Consider the following 23,256-nt stretch of genomic DNA (forward strand, 5'->3'; position numbering starts at 1 on the left):
TGACAAGTGTTCTTAATATTATTTTGGAAGCCACATTATATTAATTGGCTGACCGACTATAAAAAGAGGGATAAGAAAACAGAGAGTTCAATATTAATTAGAAAGTTCATCGAGAGCATGTAGGTTGAAAAGAGCAAAGATCGAGAGCTATAGAGAAGGAGACGAAATTAAGAGCATGATTAAATAGACGAAATTAAGAGCATGATTAAATAGTAGCATGTCGTAATCAGATGTGTATAAATCACACTTTTAATTTTACATATTTTATGTACTTTTTTGCTAGATGTTAAATAAAATTAATAATTTGATTATATGATGTGACTTTGATATAATTATGTGTTATTTGATATTGATGGTGAAATATAATGTGATATGTAATTGGTGCAATAGGTATGTTTGTATTGGAATTAATTGAATCATTTGATTAAAGAGGATCTGTGATAGTCATGTCTTGGATCTGAAATCATAGTGGGCATATTGGGACCTTCGGGTCAATCATATTGGGATCTACGGTCAATTCACAGTGGGACCTACGGGTCAAATCATAGTGGGACCTTCGGGTCAAATCATAGTGGCATATTGAAAATCCCGGGTAGATACCATGCTTGAACTATCACAGAATAATAAACTGAACAGAGTGACATATGCGTATTTATATGGAAATATTTTAATATTTCTTGATAATTGTTATATATATTGGTTAAAGAATATAATTGATTGTTTGGGTTGTGGAATTAAAGGTAAGATTTATATACACTGAGTTGTGGCTCATATAAACCACTAATATTTTTCAGGAATAAGATATCAATGATGCGTGGGTTGATGTGAGTTACAGTTATTATAAGAGTCGACGGCTGACACGTTTTGGCAACCTTCTCCTCCTCATCATTTTTGCATGTAGATAAATGTGTAGCATATAGAGTGGTAAGAGGGTCCACTACGGTTCAGAATATTTTGAAATATGTACTTGATAAATGTTGGATTTTAAAATTATATAATACGTGTGGATTGTTTATTCTAAATTTTGAATTTATTTATAGTAAGTGCATATGTCATAAGGGTTGAGGTGTGACAGCTTCTTCCTTCATTTTTTAGCATGTTCCTCATTGCGGGCGCCTCGTTCTTCGTGGACTCCTCCAGCATGGCCTTTTGCACAAAAGTAGCGAGCCTCTCCCTTAGTCGCCTCGCCATCGACCTCGTCACGGGCCCGCCATGTGTGGTCGCATCACAGACCTCAATGCGCAGCCAACAAGACCATGCTCAGCTCATGAACGACATGATTGAAGAAGATTGGAAGCGTAACGACCATTGAGAATTTTTAGTTTTTATTTTTATTTTTTTATTTCGTACTGTAATTTGAATTTTCAATGAAATGAAGTTGTTTTTTTTTCAATTATTGTAGTGTTTTAAAATATTCAAATAAATAAAATGCCTAGGGCGGACTTTAGGGCGTCCCACTGCAGGTGGAAGGGTAGGAGGATAAAATACTGACGTGGCGGAGCATAGGGCGTCCCATTGTGAATGCCCTTACACACTTCAACAACCACTACCTCACTTCAATTATTAAATACTCCAACAATTTCTTAAAACCCTAACTAAATTGCACTCCTGAACCGGGACAGAGAGAATATCATACTACAAAACATGAAACAAATTTTGTTGATCATTTCCTAGCACAAATTTTGATGAGCTCTTGTGCAATTTGACCAAATGCTTCATCTCCCTCCATTTTCATCTTCTCACTCATTTCTCTGGCTATACTCCTCAATCCCTCCTTACTCTCCTCCACAAGCACCTCTTCACAGCCTCCGCCACTCCGATCCCATCGAGCTCCCCTTCCTCATCCCTCGCCACCTCCACGCCTACACCGGCCTCCACCACGAGCCTAGCGTTAATCGGCTGATCGAGCTTCAGAGGCAGGGCCACCACCGGCACCCCAAAACACAAACTCTCCGTGATTGAGCTCCACCCACAATGGCTCATGAATCCCCCCACAGCCGGATGCGCCAGAATTGCCGCCTGCGGAGCCCACCCACGGACCACCAGCCCTCTCTTCTTCGCCCTTTCGAGGAAGCCTTCAGGTACTGCTTCTTCTAAGGAAACCTCACTCCCAGCAGGCTCCCTAGCAACCCATAGGAAGTTGATACCACTTACCTCCAAACCTATTGCTATCTCTCTCATTTGCTCCTTTGACAGATAATTCTCACTCCCAAATGATATATAAAGAGTTGAGCCTTCCTCTCTTTCACCAAGCCACTCCATGATCTCCGAGCCCCCAGTTTCTTGATTGTCAGCAAATGTGATCAATGAACCAGTGGGCACAATCTTTTTCCCACACAAGGATGATAGATAGTCTACATACTTCCCCTCTAAAGCCCGGCATGTTTTCATCAAGACGATGTTGTTTGATAGGCCAAAGACCCCATAGACAAAGCCTTCCCCTGCATCTGCTATTTGAATGGTTTTACCAGCGTCCCCCATTCCCTTCTGCTCATAACCTTTAAGCCTAATTGCCTGGTGAGGGAAACTGTCGCAATTCTTGTGTGTGTAGGTGTGATGGGCTAATGAGAATGTCGCGGCGCCTGATGTGGCAAAGTAGACTGGGGGGACGCCCTGTGACGCGGCGGCCTTGGCTGCCCATGGCTGCATGACGTCGAAGATGAGCAAGTCGGGTTTGAGGTAGGCCATGATGTCGGAGAAGGCCGGGGCTGACATCTGGAAGGCCTTGAAGAGGGTGGGCATGAGATGGGGTGGGATGTTCTTGGTAGTGTGGTAGTGTGGAGGGAGTTCGGGCAGGGATGGGAGAGGGAGTTCGACTAGCTCGATCGAGCTATCATCGTTGTTGTTTTTGACGGAGTCGAGGTTGATGGCCGTGGAGCACAAGTAGACATGGAAGTGTTTGTTGGCAAGGCCTTTTGCTAGTTCAAGAAAGGGGAAAACATGGCCATGAGCCAACCATGGGAACATCAACACTCTCAATCTCACATCACTTTGCTTTGTATCCATTGCAAGCTTCAATCCTCTCTCTCTAGCTAGACGATGAGTGATGAGATCTAGGATGTGTGGTATTGGTTGTGACAAATGGGTCGCCCTCCTCCACTAATGATATTAATAGTACGTAGTACTTTCTCCGTCTCATTTGAGTTTGACACGAATTTTAAGTAATATAAAAGAAAATTAGTAAAAACAAAGTAGTAGAATATGAGTCCAGCTTTTATATTTTAGTTTTATAGTAAAATGTGAATAGTAAAAAATTACTAGTAAAATATACTCCCTCTGTTTTGTCATAGGTGAATCATTTTTCCATTTTGAGAAGTTTCTTCATAGTTGAGTAATTTCTATGTATGGTAACTTTTTTCTCTTTCTTAATTTACTCTCTCTTATTTTATTCTCTCTACTTTATTCACTTTATACTTTATTCTCTCTACCTTTTCTTCTCTCTTACTTTTTTATCTATTTATTTAACACACCCAATATTCATTTCTAAAACTCCGTGCCGAAAAGTTTTGCCTCAGCTATGGTGAAACGAAGGGAGTAAAACTTAGAGCATCCGCAACGCTGTCTCTTATCCGTCACTTAACCGTCTCATCTCTTCACTATTCATGGGCCCCACTGTACTTTTCAGCCCATCTCTTAACTAAGAGACAGCACCTGCATCCCTCCATCTCTTAACCATCTCTTAACTATTCATTCAATTTCATTTTTTATTTTTAATTCCAACAAATTCAATTAATAAAAACACACTTCATTAAATAAAATAAATATTACAATTTAAAAGCCAAAAAAAAAATACATAATTTAAAATCCTAAAAAATAAAAAAAAATACATAATTAAAATACTCTAAATTAAATTATATAAAAACTACTCTGCCGGCGAATCATCATCCCCCGAAGTCGGCGGTGCACCTATACCAAGTTGAGCTCTCATATACTCAATTCCGGTCATATGGGCTGAAACTTGACCAGGAGTCATTTTTGAAAGGTCAGCCATCGTGGCGACCAGGTACATGGACATTAGGGTGTGCGAGCCCATGCCCGTGCCGGAGCCCTCGCCCTCGCCCGCCTGGCTTGATTCGCCGCGGCCCCTCCCTCTCCCTCTCCCCCTCGCTCTAGCCGCCTTCGCCGCCTTGTTCCCTTGCGGCTGACGTCGTGTACCGGAAGAAGACTCCCCTGCATCATCGGTTGGCGTGCCCTCACGTGAGGTGTTGACTTCGCCGCCATCACTAGACGAGTAGTGGCCACGCGCCGTGTGCTTCGTGCGTTTCGAGCCCGACTCGACACCGCCAGCCCACCTTTTAAGGTGGTGAACTTGCGACCAAACATCGACAAACTTGAAATCTTTACCGACGTCGTCTTTGAAGACCCGCAACGCCGCTCTCAGAATGTCGGCTCCACTGGCTCCGCTCTAATAATTCGCCTCTTCTGCCCTGTATATCGCGCAAAAAATTTTGAAATCTCTGTCGCATCGGTCCCAATGACCGCGGAGCATCTTCACGTTGCGGGCAACGATCTTCTTCGGCCTTCGTGCGTTGTAAACTTCGGTGACTTTTTGCCAAAAACACTTGTTGGTTTGTTGATTCCCGACGACAGGATCGTACGAAACGCTGATCCAAGCGTCGTACAGAGCCAACGTCTCGTCTTGGCTGTATGGATGACGGGTGCCGTCTCCCACAACCTCTTCCTCCTCGGCATTGACGCCGAGCCTGAGGCTGATCCTGCCGGAGCCGGAGCCTCCACCTATTGGCCAGTCGGGCAAAGTGCGTTCAGGCGCCAAAAAATTCTCCGAAATTTGGGATAATCCCGGCGATTGCCTGTACCTCTAGGGAAAGGGACGATAGTATGCATCCACATCAAAATGTGGTGTTTGGTACGCCGGCGGAGTGGTCGAGGCTTGGGTGCCCGGCGACGAACCGGGAGTACCCAAACAGTTGTACATGCTCGCCCAATCGTCGAACGAGTTCAAGTCGAACCCGCCGGAGCGCCGCCTGCTGGAGCCGCCGCCGCTGGAGTTTCCATCGCCGGACATTTTTTCAATAATTTGAGAGTAGTGTTTGTGTGTAAAATGGAAGAGGAATGAGAGTAGTGTTTGTGTGTAAAATGGTGAATGGAGTATGGAGTATATTTATTGAATAATAAAAGAAAAAAAAAATTTAAAAATTCGACCGTTTGTTCCCAACGGTAATTTGACCGTTTGATTTTTTATTTATTTATTAAATTCGAATTTTTCGAATTTATAAAAAAAATAAAATTATTACGTCATAATTCCGACGCCCACTCGCGGGACGGTGAGTGGGTGTCACGCCATGCTCCAGCGCGCGCCACGTGGGCGCGCGCGTCTTCTCGCCGGCACGCGTCGCGTGACGAGATGTCTCGTCTCGTCTCGTCGAGACGAGCTTCGCAACACTGTCTCGATGCTGGCTCGTCTCGTCGAGACGAGACCGAGCTAATATCGAGTCAGCGATGCGGATGCTCTTATTACTCCATTTATAGAATATTTCAAATAAGACATCTGAAAATAATCAATTAGAACTCTTTTAAGTGTGAAAGAGGGAATAACAAGAAACAATTGATAAGTCGTGGCAATTTGAATATTTATAGACACACACGGTCAATAAAATACTAAAACTACATAGAAAAAGGGATGAAGCTTTTCGTACTGTCTTGTATGTTTCCTCGTTGGCATTATTATTAGGCGGCAGCAAGACCACAAAAGTTTGTGTACTGCAGTCCTATAGTTAGTAAGAAATTAATTGTTGATTAAAAAAATTAAGAATAGTACAGTGGTCAATAGATGTTGAGATTTTCCACCTCATTGGAAGGATCCACAATTTTGACTACTCTACTATTCTTAATTTTTTAATTAACTGCCATCGCGTTGTCTATTAAGTAGTACTTCTTCCATTCCACAGTAATAGAGACGTTTTATTTTGAGCATTCATTTTAAAAAAATAACAATAAATAGATAAAATGGAGAAAGAGTAAAGTAAGAGAAAGAATATTGTAGATAAGACTCTTCACTACATTATTCTCTCTTACTTTACTCTCTCTCCACTTTAACTATTTATTATCATTTTTTCAAAACGAGAGCTCAAAAAGAAACGTCTCTGTTACTTGGAACGGAGGGTGTACGAGTTTTACTGTCTATAGTTATTCTCAAATTATTGCACCAATTTGTATTTTGTTTTGGTCTCATTTTTACAATTTGTCAGGATAGAAGTAAATATCTTTTGGTTCTAAATGTGCAAGTGTACTTAAAGTTATCTAACGTGACAACGCGAGATTGAAAGTACATTATAATTATAATTAGGATGCGCTCTAGTCAGGGGCAGAGGCACGATGGGGAGGGGGGCCCTGGGCCCCTCACCCATTTGGATATTTACCCTATATAATACATGTAATTACAATTTTAAACATGAACTAGCGCAGTTGGTGTTATTATTGGGTGCTTGGTCGTGAGGTATCTAGTTGGAAACCCAACTGAAACATTCAGATATTTAGGCATTTATTACTTCTATGTTGTAGTCATTTGAGTATGTTTTATTATATTTATATATTTGTAATCTTGTATAAATTTTTTTAATTTATAATTTTAAAATAAATGATTTTTGTAATTTAAGAATATAAAATATTTCTTTGATTTCATAAATATTGTAAAATATTACTCCCTCCGTCCCAAGATAAACGAGTCGTCTTTTTGGAATGTCCCACTACAAGTGAGTCATTTTCATTTTTAGCAAAAAATCATCTATATTACTTTATTATCCACATATTTTATTCACTCTTTACTCATCTACTTTTCTCTCTTTCATACTTTACTCTCTCTACTTTAATTTATTTAATATCAATTCCTTAAATCTCATGTCCAAAAGAAGTGTTTCGCTTATCTTGGAACGGAGGGAGTATATGATATTAATAAAATAAATTTTAATGTGATGCCCTTAATTATAAAATCATTTATAATAGTAGATAATAACTCTTTGATATAGTAAATACGATGAAAACATATCATAAAATATAAGTAGTAAAATATATGCTATGTTCGAAAAAGTGTCGTTAGCACTGGACACATTCACCAAATTATAATGATAATTTAGGCCCCAACTATTAAAATTCTGGCCCGTCACTGAATCTAACTCCAGTGCTTCTCTGCTACCTTATTCTCAAAGAAAATAACCGACTTTTCTTTAGTCTAACTCAATAAAAAATTTACTCATTTAATATTGTGCCATTCTAGAAATGTGTCATTTCGTGGTGAACTTAAACAACCGGCCGGCGATAAAATTGGTCATTTCTTGGTATAACAAATCTTAGACAACTCCTCCACCACTTGATCAATGGCTCCATCCTCCTCCATCTTCATCTTCTCCCCCAACTCCCTCGCCCTCCTCCTCATCCCCTCTCCCCCCTCCACCACCACCCCCCGCACCGCCCTCGCCACCGCCTCCCCATCAAACCCTCCCTCCCCATCCCTCTCCACCTCCACCCCAGCCCCGGCCCCCACCACCAGCCTCGCATTCATCGGCTGATCAATCTTCAGCGGCACCGCCACCACCGGAACCCCGAAACACAAGCTCTCCGTCACCGAACTCCACCCGCAGTGGCTCATGAACCCCCCCACGCTCCCATGCGCCAAGATCTCCGCCTGCGGCGCCCACCTCTCCACCACCATCCCCCTCCCCCCCACCCTCTCCGCAAAACCCTCCGGCACCCCCGCCGCCGCCTCTCCGCCGTGCCGCCTCGCAACCCAAATGAAGTTCACATCATTAACCATCTCCAACCCTTTGGCTATCTCAGCCATCTCCTTCTCGTTCAAGAAATTCTCACTCCCAAAAGAGATATACAAAGTCGAACCCCTCTCTCTCTTGCTCAGCCACTCCATTATCTCTCCATCGCCGCCACCGCCATGAGCAATCAAAGGGCCGGTGGGGATGAGCTTTCTCCCACACAACGTGGAGAGATAATCCATGTACTTCCCTTCAATCGCTCTGCAGCTCTTGATCAACACAACATCGCAAGAAAGCTCAAAAACCCCAAACGCAAACCCTTGATCGCCATTTTCAACTTTGACAAATTTCTTGCTAGCATAGAGACCCTTCTTCTCATGCTCTCTCAAGCTCAGTTCTTGAAATGGGAAATCATCAAAGCTGCCGTGGGAGTGCCAGTGGTGCATGAAGGAGCCGGCGGCTGCGCCGCCGGTGAAGAAATGGACGGCGGGGATCCCTTCCGCGGCGGCGATTTTGGCCGACCAAGGCTGGAAAAGGTCGTAAATTAGCAAATCAGGGCTTAAATCCGACAGCAAACTCGAGAAGCTTGCGGTGGAGTTTTGTAAGGCTTGCATCAGGAGGGGGTGGAGATGGGGTGGGATGTTTTTGGTGGTGTGGAATTTTGGAGGGAGTTGAGGGAGAGATGGGAGATGGAGCTCCACTAGCTCGATTCCGACATTGTCGTTGTTGTAAGAGGAATCTTTGTTGAGGGTTTCTTTGATGAAGTCGAGGTTGATTGAAGTGGAACAGAAGTATATGTGGAAGTTTCTGGAAGAAAGCTTCTTGGCTAGTTCGAGAAAGGGGGAGATGTGGCCATGAGCTAGGAATGGAAACATTAAAATTTTCAGAGTTTTAGAACCCATTTTTTTGTTTCTTTGGGGTAAATTTAGGGGTTCTTTTCGCTGGTTGGAGACTTGGCGTGGCTGTACGTTTTGCATAGATTGATGTTTGATGTTTTATATAAAGGGGATGGTGATGCCGATGAGATGCAGTCAAGTTTCTACCATTTTAAATTTTAAATAATATTCAAACTTTTGCCTCGTTAGGTGTCAAATAGTAATAATTGTTGTTTGATTGTTGGTCAAAGTAAATCATGTTCTCGCATCGGCATATCTAGAAGATCATAATTCATTAAAAAAAAAATTAAAATCCGATCTCCAAATCAGATAAAAAAATTTGGTGTACGACTGTACGGTTTACGGGTTGCAGCTAGGTAAGATTTTGGGCTTTCGAAAGTTGGAGATAGAGAGCGATAATCTTGTTGGAGTCTCTATGACTATGGGGTGCCTCGAGGTATTCATCTGTTGTCAGGCAATTGTGCACATGATGCAGGAGTTATTGGAGGATTTTGATTCAGTGGTGGTACAATACGTGCATGGAGAAGGACAGAAGGTAACTTTGTTGTTGACTTTATGTACTTTATTATGCTTATAACTTTCAGATGGGGACGCATGTGTTAGAAACAGTCCCTATGGACTTCCGTAGTTGGTTGTTGCATGATCGAATATGTGTTTCTTATAGTGGAGTGTTATATTGCTAACTCATAAATTAATTGCTAACTACAACTAAATATTAGCCATTAGATATTCAAATTAAGGGTTTAGATCATTAATCCATAAATGTCAATACGATCAACGAAAAATGTCAATAATGCCATAGGATTAATTCCAAAAAATATCAATAGGGGTATTAATGTCAATTAACTACATGTTTAGTTATAACTAACTTTTAAAACAAATCCCAAAACTTTAAATTCATACTCCCTCCGTCCACAAAAAATAGATCACTTTTGCCATTTTGGGACGTGCACAAAAAATAGATCACTTTCTAAAAATGGAAAGTTTATTTCTCATACTTTTCCCACTTTTTCTTCCCTCTCTCATACTTTACTCACTTTTTCTCCCTATCTCTCTTACTTTACCTATTTTTTTTCCTCATCTCTCTTACTTTACCAATTCTACATTAAAACTCGTGTCATACACAAAGTGATCTATTTTTGGTGGACGGAGGGAGTATAACATACATCAAATTAAAGATAACTTCATAAGGATTCCAACAATATCATATATTCATATGTTCCGACGTCAAAATTTGAAAAAAAATTCAAATTTTTTTAATTTTTTCGTACAAGCAGAAATGTCAACATACAATATAAAATATGTCAATATAATACATGTAGAATGTCAATATAAGCAATGGGTTAACATTCTTAAAGCATTGTGTTGCCATTCTCAAAGCATTGTGTTGATATTTTCGAAACACTATATTGACATTTTAATCCAAAATCCTAATTTGGAGGGTTTTTTTAATCTTTTTTTATTTGATTAATACAAATGAAAATTACACGTGGCAAATTGTAGACCACACGTTTTCTAAATTCTTATGGCCTTCAATTAGTTGTAGTCAGCAATTAAATGATGAGTTAGCAATTGATCACTCCCCGTTTCTTATATTCGTTAGTTTTGTTTTGATATCAGGCTTTGCCTGCATTAGTTACCAAAAACAAAACAGGCACGCCCTTCTCTTTTGAGAAAAAAATTACATTGATTGAGTGTCGATATTTGTATGTATTATCTTTAGTGATATGTATTTTTTTTTAAACGAAGGGAGTCATTTTTGTAAAATATTATATTTTTATCTTAATTTGTATTATATTTTCTATTTTATTCTTTATCCTATTTTATTAGTAGTATTTTTTATTTAATTAACAAAATTCCACTTTTTTTTCAAAATGTTGTTAAAAAAAGTCTCACATAACGATTCGAGGGACGGAGGGGTACATATCATGTACTCTGTAGTAGGAGTATTTTTTATGGACTATGGAGTACTTTAATTTTACAAATACTACATCATAGTACTTCCACTATGAGGCCAATTAACTAATAATTACTACTATATCATTTATCAATTAAAAATACATCCACTAACTAGTAGTAACATAATTTTCTCAAAATATGAGCCCACAAAACATCCTATCCATCGTCACCAGTTAGTAACGAACTAACGATACATATTGACGTATATTGAAGATTTGAAAAATGCTATTTGATTCAAGTAAATTTTATAAATTTTGGAGTTAGTTATGTTCGCATTATAGCCAGTAAGGTAAGAGTATTCAGTTTAGTACAATAGTGTACACAAAGTCAATTAAAAACCGAAGCTTCCATGATTTAGGAGAGAGAATCACAAATAGCTAAAGTATATATATTTTTTTAACTGGGAACAAAAATAATAAATTAGATATCTGAATATCTCTGCTTAAAAAAATATTCACAGATTGAATACTTTTAAAATAATAGTAATGATAACTAAACTATGATAGGACACGTTGATATACAAAGTAGAAGCTTGTTGGAAAAAATATACCAGTACTACTATTTTCAAATCAAAGTGTAACCTAATTAAGACATAATTAACCTTACCGTGTTGCAATTTAAAACTTAGCCGAATTCTTCTCTTTGTAACTTTTCTATTTTCAAACTTCTTCTATTCTGCACTAACTTTACAGGATTTGGAAAAGGGGTTTGGTATTTTCAATTAAGAGCAACTTATTTAAAGAATAAGAAGCTCGATATAGGCTTGGAATATTAATTGTAATGGTTATCTAGATATCTAATTAAGTCAACTATTTTCACAATGGTAAGAGAGCTTGGTGATACTAATTAAGATCGAAAAATGTACCTTCTCGAAGCACTTAGCGTTTAGCATACCAAAAAATCAAATCAATTATCCAAAATTAAATCTTAGTAACGTAATTCACTGCCATGTCAAATCAATTAACACTTGGCAATTTGGAGAATAGAATATTTGTAAATTTTAACCAGCAAATATAATTAATTAACTACACGCGAAAAAAGAATAAAGTGATCAGGTAATAAATCAACAATACTTAGAAGATTAAAGAATAAAACATTTATTAGTACGGAGGCGGTTCTCACTTTCTCAGAAATCAGCATTTGCAAATATATATTATTCTTAAATTTAAAAGTGTAAAAAATATCTTCTTTATATAATAAACAATAAAAAATATATAAATCCCTCTGCTTTGATTTATTTACATTAGTTTATAATATTGTTATATTCTGTCAAATATCTTGTGCTAGATTATGGAATTATCTGATTATTTTCTGACGAGATAGCATGGAATCAGAATCAGTATCAAACTTTCGGCCTTTCTTAATAGGAGAAAGAATATTGCTAATACTAATATATTTATTTATGTTCATTGCATAGTCTCTATTAATATTTATTCTTGCTACTTTAATTTAAGAGGATAAGTGAGTAATTTAAGTATCAACTAATTATTCAGAGTTAGGATACAAATATCTATGATAGTAATTCTTTTATATATAAACATTAGGTATTTCTTGGGTGACAATAATTGATATCACACACATTTGTCATTGAAAAAACAGTTTATTCTGATAATTCTCAAAGCAATCCAACTTTTTAAGCACAACAAGAGTCGTTTTGGATCAAATAATAGTTAGAATGTTACTTATTTAGAGCATGACAGCATCTATTCTTGATATCAAGGAATTTTGACTGTTTCCAAAATGCCTAATTTGTGCATTAAACAATTCAACACACTCAAAAATGAAAAACTTCAGCCTCTATATATACACCACCAATGCTAGCACCAAAAACCATCAATCACCAAACAAACAATCTCACCATCTCAACAACATTAATATTTTGATCAAGAAATGGAGACAAATGTGCATAAACTTGCTGCACAGAATGCTGTGGTGATCTTCAGCAAGAGCACTTGCTGCATGTGCCACGCCATCAAACGCCTCTTCTACGAGCAAGGGGTGAGTCCAACGGTGTACGAGCTAGACGAGCAGAGGCATGGGAGGGAGATGGAGCAGGCCCTCAAGAGGCTAGGCTGCACTCCATCTGTCCCAGCAGTTTTTATTGGGGGCAAGTTTGTTGGATCAGCTCACGACGTGCTCACTCTTCAGCTCGATGGATCACTCAAGAAGATGCTCAAAGCTGCAGGAGCTCTCTGGCTGTGATCTTCGTCGTGTATAATCAAAGAAAGCAACATTGTTGGATCAAACAAGGCCAACTGTGTGAAAACTGTACTTATTGCTCTAGTTTTTTTTTTCCTTTTCAAAACATGATAGAGCTCAGTTTTATTCATGAGCTTGATGTAATGTAGCTTCACTTGACTCATCACTCTTTTGTAACTTTTTACCTAAATGGGAATGGTGTCTTTGTGAACTTTTCTGTGTTATATCTTACCTTGTGTTCCTTATTATAGTAAGTGCAACGCGTGGAATCAGATGAAGCACGACTGAAAACTCATATCTAGTGCGGATTTCAGGCCTATTGCGAGCTTATAATTATTGACATTCTTGCAATAATCAGCTGATCATTAAAGCCATGTTATGTGGATTTTCCATGTGATTAAGTAAAATTAAAATGTTTTTACAAGTTTTTTTCTTTTCTTTTGGGAATTGAGATATGGATTCATTCTAGGACAGCAATCAACTTTTACAGCAGCAGAGAGTTCTGTTTGCTAGTCTTTTTCATGGTCTTAACAAAAAATATGTATAATAGTTGAATTGAACTGATCTTCATCCTCAAAAGTATCGGTATAAATGAAACGCATCTGAAAATTCAAGTCTGGTGTAGATTTGAGGCATTCAATGAGCTTATCAGTATCTAGCTTCTTGTTTCCTAATTTTTTTAGACATGAACTACTAATTAATGGCCATGGAGGATGATTTTGAGATTAAGTAACACTAGAACTAGAATCATGTTGTTCAGGAGGTATTTCTTGATTAAGAAATGGATTAGGATTAGGACAGCAATGGAGTTTTAGTTCTCTTTATAAGTCACTTTCATTAATGTGTCAATCACAAATATATTTGAATATTGCAAGGAATACATAATGAATTACACTGAGCATCACAAGTGGCAGAATATGTAATGAAAAGGAATATTTTTTGGGAGATTTCATGTCATCACAGGAGCCAGTGGTTTCTGCTGATAAGCATGAATTTCCTTTTAAACTGTTTCTTCACCCCCTTTCAAAACATGAAGAGGAAGATTGAATGAACTCAGGCCTTGCTCCTTCCCCCATGTGGTGATGACGATAGTCGAGGCCAGATTCAAGTGGGTAGCATGTTGAGTTAGGATAGTATTCTCCACATTTGATTCTACTTTGATGCCATATCACATCATACAGATAATTCTGTTACAAGTTTATTTTTGTGTATGTGAGAGAGAGAGAGAGAGTTTCTGATATGATTAACAGCAGCAGCAAATTCTACATTTTGGAAAAGCTGAGGATTCTGTCTGTGTTATAGGCTTATCCAAACCTACTTTTGCAACACATATAATGTGGTCCAAACATTCCTCATTTCTTCATTCCACAATCTTGCAGACAACACAGCACAAGTAGGATGTTCTATCCAATCCCCACCAGTGTTGTAAAAGCACGTTCATCGCGCCTCACCATCTGCTGATGCAAGAAAAATTTATATATGTCGACATTCTCTGCGCATATCAGATTCCCTCCTATCTACCAGAGTTGACATTCTCACAATTGCAGCACCTAGGCTCACTGCCTATCCACACGAAAAGGTGATGCAAAGGCGAGCTGCTCGTATCTCTCAATAAGCATGGCTGTGAATCTGCTTTAGGTAAAGTCTGAATTCTTGGTTATCTGTATAGTTTTAGGCCTAAAGAGATTCCAAAGAACATAATTAAAATCAAAATATGCAATTTAACCACAGATGTCATTTCAGACCATTAGCATCTATCCAAATATCTTCAAGAATTTACACCTTTTGCATAAATGAAACAATCAGACCTCATTCCATCTCCCTCTATAAATACAAAACCTACCAACAATGAGAAAAACCACCAACAAAAAACACTTGCATTTTCACATCAAGAAACAACAACACTTATATTCTGATCATGGATAGAGTGGCTAAAATCTCTTCACAGAGGGCGGTGGTGATATTCAGCAAGAGCACGTGCTGTATGTGCCACGCCATCAAGAGACTATTCTACGAGCAAGGCGTGAGCCCTCTGATCCACGAGCTCGATGAGGACTCAAGAGGGAAGGAATTGGAGTCGGCCTTGATTAAGCTCGGCTGCAGCCCTGCTGCACCTGCAGTGTTCGTTGGGGGGAAGCTCGTGGGCTCAGCAAACACGGTGATGACTCTGCAGCTCAACGGCTCACTCAAGATGATGCTCAAAGATGCAGGGGCCTTGTGGCTATAGAAATCACTCAAATACAGGAACATGAAAAGGCTGTGATTTTTATAAGATCAAATCCAGCTCTGCTCATCTAGTGTAGTTCCTTTTTATTTTTTAGTTAGAACTGTCTCAAGGGTGTATATATACTTTCTCTGATCTGAATAGACAAGTTTGAAGCTCATAAACTTCTACTACAATCTACAATTGGTTAACTATATCAGCAAATTTTATTTAACTATATTCAACCTTGCAATCAAAAGGTGGAAACATGATTACAAAGGAAGTGAGTGTGGATATATTTTTTGATCAAACACAAAAACCAGTCTGAAATGATACTAATATAGTAAGTATATTGTAAATACACAAGAGGGGTAATAAAGGAGTACCAAAAATTGAAACTTTTTATAAATTACATAACTCAAAAATCAAAGTCAATTATCAAAAATAAAATCTTAAATAACTTTTTACATTGCTACTCGAATCAATTACGTTTTAACACTTGACAATTTGGAGGATAGAATATTTGTAGATTTATAAAGGAAATATAACTAATTAACTATTTGCATGTGTTGAAGAAACTAAGAATAAAGTTAGATAATTAATCACCAACTTAGAAGATTATATAATTATTATTAGTACGGATGCGGTTCTCATTTTCTCAGTAATCAGCATCTGCCAATATATTTATTTTTATAATTTGAAAATATAAAAATGGTATCTATATAAAGTAAACATAAAATATATAAATTCCACTGCTTTAGTTTGTTTTAGTTTATTATATTGTTGATATTCTGTCAAAAATTTTGTGCTAGATTATGGAAATTTCTAATTATTTTCTGACGAGATAGCATGGAATTAGAATCAGGATAAAACTTTCGGCCCCTCTCAACAGGAAAAAGAATATTGATAATCCTAATATTGTTTATTTATTTATGTTCATTGCATATTGTCTATTACTATTTATTCTTACTACTTTAATTATAAGGATAAGTGAGTAAATTAATGTTTATTTATATTCATATTGTATCAAAAAATTCTTCAGAGTTATGATAAAAAAAATATCTAGTTTTCGATAAATTAATAATATACCAATGCTTACGAATTTCAGCATTCAGGAATCATGACTCAAATTTATGTATCTTCTTTGCTGAGTAACAAGTAAAGAGATTTAAATGTGTAGATTATTTATCAACCAAACATATCTAATCCTTGCGTGACAATTATTGATTTCACACACAATATTATTCTGATGATCTCAAAGCAATCCAACTTTAAGCACAACAAGAGTCGATTTAGATCAAATAAAATTTAGAATGTTACTTATTTATAGCATGACAGCATATATTCTTGATATCAAGGAATTTTGACCTTTCAAAATTCAAATATTTTGCATTAAACAATTCAACACACTCAAAACTCCAACCTCTATATATACACCACAATGCTAGCACAAAAATTCATCACCACCAAACAAACAAACAATCTCACAATCATCAGGAAATATTGTCAAAATTTTGGGCAATATAAGTAGTTTAACTTCAACAGTACATCAATTTTTGATCAAGAAATGGAGGCAAATGTGCTAAAACTTGCTACACAGAATGCTGTGGTGATCTTCAGCAAGAGCACTTGCTGCATGTGCCACGCCATCAAACGCCTCTTTTACGAGCAAGGTGTGAATCCAACGGTGTACGAGCTAGACGAGCAGAGGCATGGGAGGGAGATGGAGCAGGCCCTCAAGAGGCTAGGCTGCACTCCATCCGTTCCAGCAGTTTTTGTAGGTGGAAAGTTCGTTGGAACAGCTCACGATGTGCTCACTCTTCAGCTCGATGGATCACTCAAGAAGATGCTCAAAGCTGCAGGAGCTCTCTGGCTGTGATCTTCGTCGTGTATAATCAAAGAAAGAAACATTGTTGGATCAAACAAGGCCAACTTTGTGAAAACTGTACTTATTGCTCTAGTTTTTTTTTTCCCTTTTCAAAACATGAGTTTGAATGGTGAAGCATAGAGCTCAGTTTTATTCATGAGCTTGATGTAATGTAGCTTCTCTTAACTCATCACTCTTTGTAACTTTCTACCTCAATGGGAACTTTTCTGTGTTAGTATATATCTTACCTTGTGGAATCAAATGAAGCACATCTCAAAACTCATTTTAGTGTTTACTTGAGGCCTCTTACGAGATTATCAGTATCGCCATTCTTGAAATAATAAGTTAATTAATAGCAATGTTTTTTTGGAGTTGCCATGTGATTAAGAAATAGACTCTTTCTTGGAAAGCAATCAACCTTTCGCAGCAGAGAGAGAGTTCAGTTTACTAGTCATATTTTCATTGTCTGAATCACAAATATATGTATCATAGTTGAATTGAACTGATCTTCATCCTCAAGAGTATCGGTATCTAATGAAACGCATATGAAAATTCAAGTCTACTGAAGATTTGAGGCATTCAATGAGCTTATCAGTATCAAGATTCTTGTTTCCTTAAAAAATTCTTAACATAAACTACTAATTAATGGCCATGTTTTTTGGATTATTATGAGATTAAGTGAAACTAAAACTAGAATTATGTTGTTCAGGAGGTATTTCTTGATTAAGACATGGATTAGGATTGAGACAGCAATGTATTTAGTTACTTTCACTAATGAGTCACCCAAAAATTTATTTGAATATTGGGAGGATTCTCTGCTATAAAATGAATTACATGAGCAACACAAGTGGCAGAATATTTGATGAAAAGGAATATGTTTTTTAGGAGATTTCATGTCATCACAGGAGCCAGTGGTTTCTGATGATAAGCATGAATTTCTTTTTTAACTGTTTTTTCGTCCCGTTTCAAAACATGAAGAGGAAAGTTGAAGGAATTCAGAAGTCAAGAACATATTCTCTTCAAGCCTTGCTCCATCATCTCCTTCCTCATGTGGCGATGACGATAGCCGAGGCCAGATTCAAGTGGGTAGCATGTTTAGTTAGGACAGTATTCTCCACATTCGATTCTACTTTGATGTCATCTCACGTCAAACAGATAATTCTGTTACAAGTTTTGTGTGTGTGTGTGAGTTTGTGATATGATTAAGAGCAGCAGCAAATTCCACAGTTTGCAAAAGTTGAGGATTCTATAATGGGCTTATCCAAATCTACTTTTGTAACACATATAATGTGGTCCAAACATTCCTCATTTCTTCCTCCAAAATCTTGCAGACAACTCAGCACATGTAGAATGTTCTATCCACTCACCGCCCTGTTGTAAAAGCATGTTCGTCGCCCCTCGCCATCAGCTGATGCAAGAAATCTGTCCACATCCTCTGCTCATATCAGATTCCCTCCTATCTACCAGAGTTGACATTCTCGCGATTGCAGCACCTAGGTGCGCTGCCTATCCACACGAAAAGAGGATGCAAAGTCGAGCTGCTCGTATTTCTCAAGAAACATTGCTGTGAATCTGCTTTTAGGTAAAGTCAGAATTCTTGGTTATCTGCATAGTTTTAGGCCTCAAGAGATTCCAAGAATATGATGAAACCACAGATGTCATTTCAGACCATTAGCATCTATCCAAATATCTTCAAGAATTTACATCTTTTGCAAGAATTAAACAATCAAACCTCATTCCATCTCCCTCTATAAATACAAACCCTATCAGCAATGAGAAAAAACACCAACAAAATACACTTGCATTTTCACATCAAGAAACAACAACACTCACTGCATTGTCCATTAAGTTCGATCATGGATAGAGTGGCTAAGATCTCTTCACAGAGGGCGGTGGTGATATTCAGCAAGAGCACGTGCTGTATGTGCCACGCCATCAAGAGACTATTCTACGAGCAAGGCGTGAGCCCTCTGATCCACGAGCTCGATGAGGACTCAAGAGGGAAGGAATTGGAGTCGGCCTTGATGAAGCTCGGGTGCAGCCCTGCTGCACCTGCAGTGTTCATTGGGGGCAAGCTCGTTGGCTCTGCAAACACCGTGATGACTCTGCAGCTCAACGGCTCACTCAAGATGATGCTCAAAGATGCAGGGGCCTTATGGCTATAGAAATCACTCAACAACATGAACATCAAAGGGCTGTGATTTTTAATAAGGCCAAATCCAGCTCTACTCATCTTGTATAGTTCCTTTTCTTTTTTTAGCTAGGCGCCGCGGATTTTGTAAGGGCACTGTCTGAAGGGTGTACATAGACTTTCTCTGATCTAAATATACAAGTTTGAAGCTCATAAACTGCTGCTACAATCTACAATTAGTTAACTATATCATCAAACTTTGTTTAACTATATAACTCATCTTTAATCCTTGCTCATTCTTTTCATTGAACATTGATCATCAACACATGAGATCCTTACAAGCACATGAAGAATTGCAAGCAAATGGTGGAAGCATGATTACAGTGGAAGTGAGTGTGGATATATTCTTTGTTCAGACACCAAAACCAGACTGAAATGACATATAGACTTTTGCATATTCTCTCTGCATTAAGTGCTGTCCAAATGCAGTGGTGTGGCCTTTCAAAATTCTTAGAGGGAGTATTTATTATGGATAATATTTTTTAATCATTTTGTATTCAACAGTTTCTGCCCTTTTGATTTTGATTCTCTCAATAAAGAAATGGTGATTACTCAAAGGAGAATGATGAGGAAGCCTCTCAACCAAGTTGTACCAAAAACACCAGATTCTAGCACCTCTTTGGTTTTGTTATAAGCTAGTGGGGTTGTCACGAAAAAAGATTTATTCGGTGATCACTATGAGACATGAGTGTGTCTTCTTGTACAAAATCACGGAATTTAAAATTTAAATACTACTTTGAGAAAGTAATTATACATTTTTGGGCCTGGCAACAATACAAGAAAATTCAAGCCCAAATCATTCCAAGCAGATTACCTAAAACAATTACTACTACAAACATAGAAATTTTGGAATTAAAAGTTTCAATTCCGCATACCCAACTCCATGATATCAACGGAGCCAGGGAATTAAAAAAGGAGTATATATATACAATCAAAAAAAATGAAGAGTATATAACTGTACTAGCATTAAGCCAAACCAGATATTTTTGTTACAGAATTGAGCTACCATTCACCGTTGCTAAAAAGATAAACGGTTATCTCAATCAAAATAGCCGCCACATTTTCTTGGGGTTTCCAGGTTCCTTTCCTCTTCAATTCCATGCATTTCTCTACAATGTAATTTCGTATCAAAATCACGTGGGATTGTTGAAATCCTTGGAAAGTTTCGATTTTGTGAACTAAATTCATGTGGGATTTTCGAAATCTTTCAAAAGCTTCGATTTTGCATGCGTCGCACTTACGCACATTGTTAATGTAAAAATGGGTTGTAACTAACTGCTAATATTCTTGAATTTGTTTGGTATCAATTACAACTTGAGTAATTTGCGTGTGAGCTCTTGTGTTCTGATATTGATTTGAGTTTTTTTCTTAAATAGTTGCTCCACTTGTTTGCTGTGTAATTAGCCATAGTGTTGGTAAAGATTTCTTAATAGGTTCTTAGATTTTGGTGTTGCATTCTATTGATGAAATTCATATCAATAAAAGTAATTTCCCAGCTGTGTTGCTTTGATTTGTTCATATGTGTTGATTTGGGGCCAGTTGAGAGTTTGAAGATCATTGCCACAATCCTTGGTTGGTTTGCAAGTGATGAGTGTATATGTTTCTTGTGTGATAAATGTGTAGTAGCATCAAAGTAGGAATACTATTGCATAAATCATGTGTTCATTAGTGTTTTGTAGGAACTTGGGAGTGTATTTGTCCCTCCCAAATCACTCATGGAACTGGCTATTTTGTATAGACTGCAGTGAAGTAAGAATTTCAAGAGTCATATGGCAGTTGTAGCACCGATACTGTCCTCGAATCCCTTACATTTCCTCCCCAGCTCGTTCGATCCTCCCTACGAGCTCATTCACTCCCACCCGTCTCTTGGCCTCCTCTCCAAATGCAGGAGTTTAGACACTTTTAAGCAAATCCACTCTCAGTTCATCAAGTTTGGCCTCCACAACACGCAGTTCGCGCTGAGCAAGCTCGTGGAGTTTTGTGCCGTTAGCCCTCATGGAGACCTTCCTTATGCTGTCTCAATCTTCAACTCCATCCACAACCCGAATCATGTCATATATAACATGATGATCCGTGGATATTCGCTGAGCTCTACCCCGAGTTTGTCCCTACATTATTATGCAGACATGTTGCTCTCTGGTCTTGAGCCGAATTCTTACACATTCCCTTTTCTTCTCAAGTCTTGCACGAGGCTCCCGACAGCAGACACGGGGAAGCAGGTACACGGGCAGGTGCTCAAATTTGGGCTCGTTGATGATGTGTACGCACACACTTCGCTTATCAACATGTATGCTCAACATGGGGATTTGGATGATGCAAGAATGGTGTTTGATAAGAGTGATTACAGAGATGCAGTGTCGTTTACGGCCTTGATCACAGGGTATGCCTCGAGGGGTTATGTTGACGAAGCTCGTGAGCTGTTTGATGCTATCCCTATCAGAGACGTCGTGTCATGGAATGCTATGATAGCAGGATACGCCCAAACCGGCCGATTTGATGTGGCTCTGAGCTTATTTCATGAGATGAGGAAACAGAGAGTCAGCCCTAATGTGAGCACTATGCTCAGCATTCTCTCGGCCTGCGCTCATCAAGGTGATATGGAGACGGGAGGCGTGGTTCGTTCTTGGATTGAGGAACACGGCCACGGTTCAAATCTGAAGCTTCTCAACGCCATGATTGATATGTATGCCAAGTGTGGAGATCCTGAAATGGCGCGGAGCATCTTTGATTCTGTGCAAGAGAAGGATCTCATCTCGTGGAATGTCATGATTGGCGGATATGCTCACACGAGCAGGTATAAGGATGCGCTGCAAATGTTCCGTCTGCTACTGCTGAGCAATGTGGAGCCAAACGACATCACTTTCTTGAACGTGATCCCTGCCTGCGCGCACTTGGGCGCGCTCGATCTTGGCAAGTGGATACATACGTATGTAAAGAAGCATTACTCGGAGTTGCCCAACGAGACTCTGTGGACGAGCCTCATCAACATGTATGCCAAATGTGGAGATATAGTGGCTGCGAAACAGATCTTTCGTGGCGTGCAGAGGAAGAGTTTAGCCTGTTGGAACGCGATGATTTCAGGTTTAGGTATGCACGGAGATGCTGCGGGAGCTATCGACCTTTTCACGGAGATGACCAACGAAGGCCTAAAGCCAGACGACATCACCTTCGTAGGCGTGCTTTCCGCCTGCTGCCATGCTGGTTTAGTGGATCTCGGCCGCGAGTTTTTCAACGCAATGATCCGTGACCACGGGATCTCTCCTCGCCTGCAGCACTACGGGTGCATGGTCGACCTCCTCGCACGAGCAGGGCTGCTCGACGAGGCAATGGCGATGGTGGAAACGATGGAACACGAGCCGGATGGAGCGATTTGGGGATCCATCCTCGGAGGGTGTAGGCTCCACAAGAACGTCGAGCTAGGCGAGTACGCCGCTAAAATTCTCTATAACCTCGAGCCGGGCAACCCCGGGAACTACGTGGCGCTGTCGAACATTTACGCGGGGGCCGGGAGGTGGGACGAGGTGGCGAAGATCCGGACGTACTTGAATGACGCCGGGCTAAAGAAGGTGCTGATAGAAATCCGATGAGTTCCATCCTAAAACCACCAATGAGACTTATATAGTACTGGTTTCAGTTCTCTCTTTATATCGGGGATAATGTTATATTTATATTATTTCTTTTTTTATTTGGCAACAGGTGCCCGGGTCGACATCGATCGAGGTGGACAGCGTGGTGCACGAGTTTCTAGTGAGCGACCGGACGCACCCGAGGAGCGAGGAGGTGTACCGGATGCTGGACGAGGTGGAGGAGGCGGTGAGGGAGGCGGGGCACGTGACGGACACGTCGGAGGTGTACTACGACGTGGACCGAGAGTGGAAGGAAGGGGTGGTGTGCCAGCATAGTGAGAGGCTGGCGATTGCGTTTGGTTTGATTAGTACAAAGCCAGGAACGACGCTGAGGATTGTGAAGAATTTGAGAGTTTGTGGGAACTGTCACGCTGCGACCAAGATCATATCCAAGATTTATAACAGAGAGATTATTGCAAGAGATCGAAGCCGGTTTCATCATTTTAAGGATGGTTATTGCTCTTGTAAGGACTATTGGTGAAAAATTGTACAATCAGTGTTTGATGCTAATATTACTACTATTACATTTTTTCAAGTGTAAATATCTCTCTCTAAATAGGGCTTATATCACTGAAATCATAAACTTTAGCT

The 23,256-nt window shown here is 39.1% G+C and overlaps 2 protein-coding genes and 5 pseudogenes across 5 annotated transcripts; 5 read left to right on the forward strand and 2 right to left on the reverse strand.

Moving 5' to 3' along the window:
- Nucleotides 1–1,493: 1,493 nt before the first annotated feature.
- LOC125204277 (mogroside IIIx synthase pseudogene) lies at nucleotides 1,494–3,069 on the reverse strand (annotated as a pseudogene).
- Nucleotides 3,070–7,005: 3,936 nt separating this feature from the next.
- LOC125208343 (UDP-glucosyltransferase 29 pseudogene) lies at nucleotides 7,006–8,700 on the reverse strand (annotated as a pseudogene).
- A 3,725-nt stretch (nucleotides 8,701–12,425) lies between these two features.
- Nucleotides 12,426–12,989, forward strand: LOC125208055 (monothiol glutaredoxin-S10 pseudogene; annotated as a pseudogene).
- A 1,636-nt stretch (nucleotides 12,990–14,625) lies between these two features.
- On the forward strand, nucleotides 14,626–15,166 carry LOC125207990 (monothiol glutaredoxin-S10-like). The gene has a single exon (XM_048107519.2). It carries the CDS (start codon nucleotides 14,697–14,699, stop codon nucleotides 15,003–15,005), a length of 309 nt encoding a protein of 102 aa, XP_047963476.1. The 5' UTR covers nucleotides 14,626–14,696; the 3' UTR covers nucleotides 15,006–15,166.
- A 1,271-nt stretch (nucleotides 15,167–16,437) lies between these two features.
- On the forward strand, nucleotides 16,438–17,088 carry LOC125208027 (monothiol glutaredoxin-S10 pseudogene; annotated as a pseudogene).
- Nucleotides 17,089–18,618: 1,530 nt separating this feature from the next.
- LOC125207732 (monothiol glutaredoxin-S10 pseudogene) lies at nucleotides 18,619–19,196 on the forward strand (annotated as a pseudogene).
- A 774-nt stretch (nucleotides 19,197–19,970) lies between these two features.
- On the forward strand, nucleotides 19,971–23,207 carry OTP82 (Tetratricopeptide repeat (TPR)-like superfamily protein). 4 transcript variants are annotated; one of them, XM_048108245.2, is made up of 3 exons: nucleotides 19,971–20,117; nucleotides 20,719–22,605; nucleotides 22,736–23,207. In XM_048108245.2, exons 2-3 carry the CDS (start codon nucleotides 20,809–20,811, stop codon nucleotides 23,144–23,146), a joined length of 2,208 nt encoding a protein of 735 aa, XP_047964202.2. In that variant the 5' UTR covers nucleotides 19,971–20,117; nucleotides 20,719–20,808; the 3' UTR covers nucleotides 23,147–23,207. The 4 variants fall into 4 exon arrangements, with proteins under 4 accessions (XP_047964202.2, XP_047964203.2, XP_088918203.1 ...); XM_048108246.2 differs by having other exon boundaries at nucleotides 19,976–20,117; nucleotides 20,778–22,605; XM_089062077.1 differs by having other exon boundaries at nucleotides 19,999–20,117; nucleotides 20,709–22,605.
- The last annotated feature ends 49 nt before the right edge of the window (nucleotides 23,208–23,256 follow it).

The sequence above is a fragment of the Salvia hispanica genome, chromosome 6 (assembly GCF_029641045.1).
Source record: "Salvia hispanica isolate PSC_SH4W2 chromosome 6, Shi_PSC_v1, whole genome shotgun sequence".
Taxonomy (NCBI): Eukaryota; Viridiplantae; Streptophyta; class Magnoliopsida; order Lamiales; family Lamiaceae; genus Salvia; species Salvia hispanica.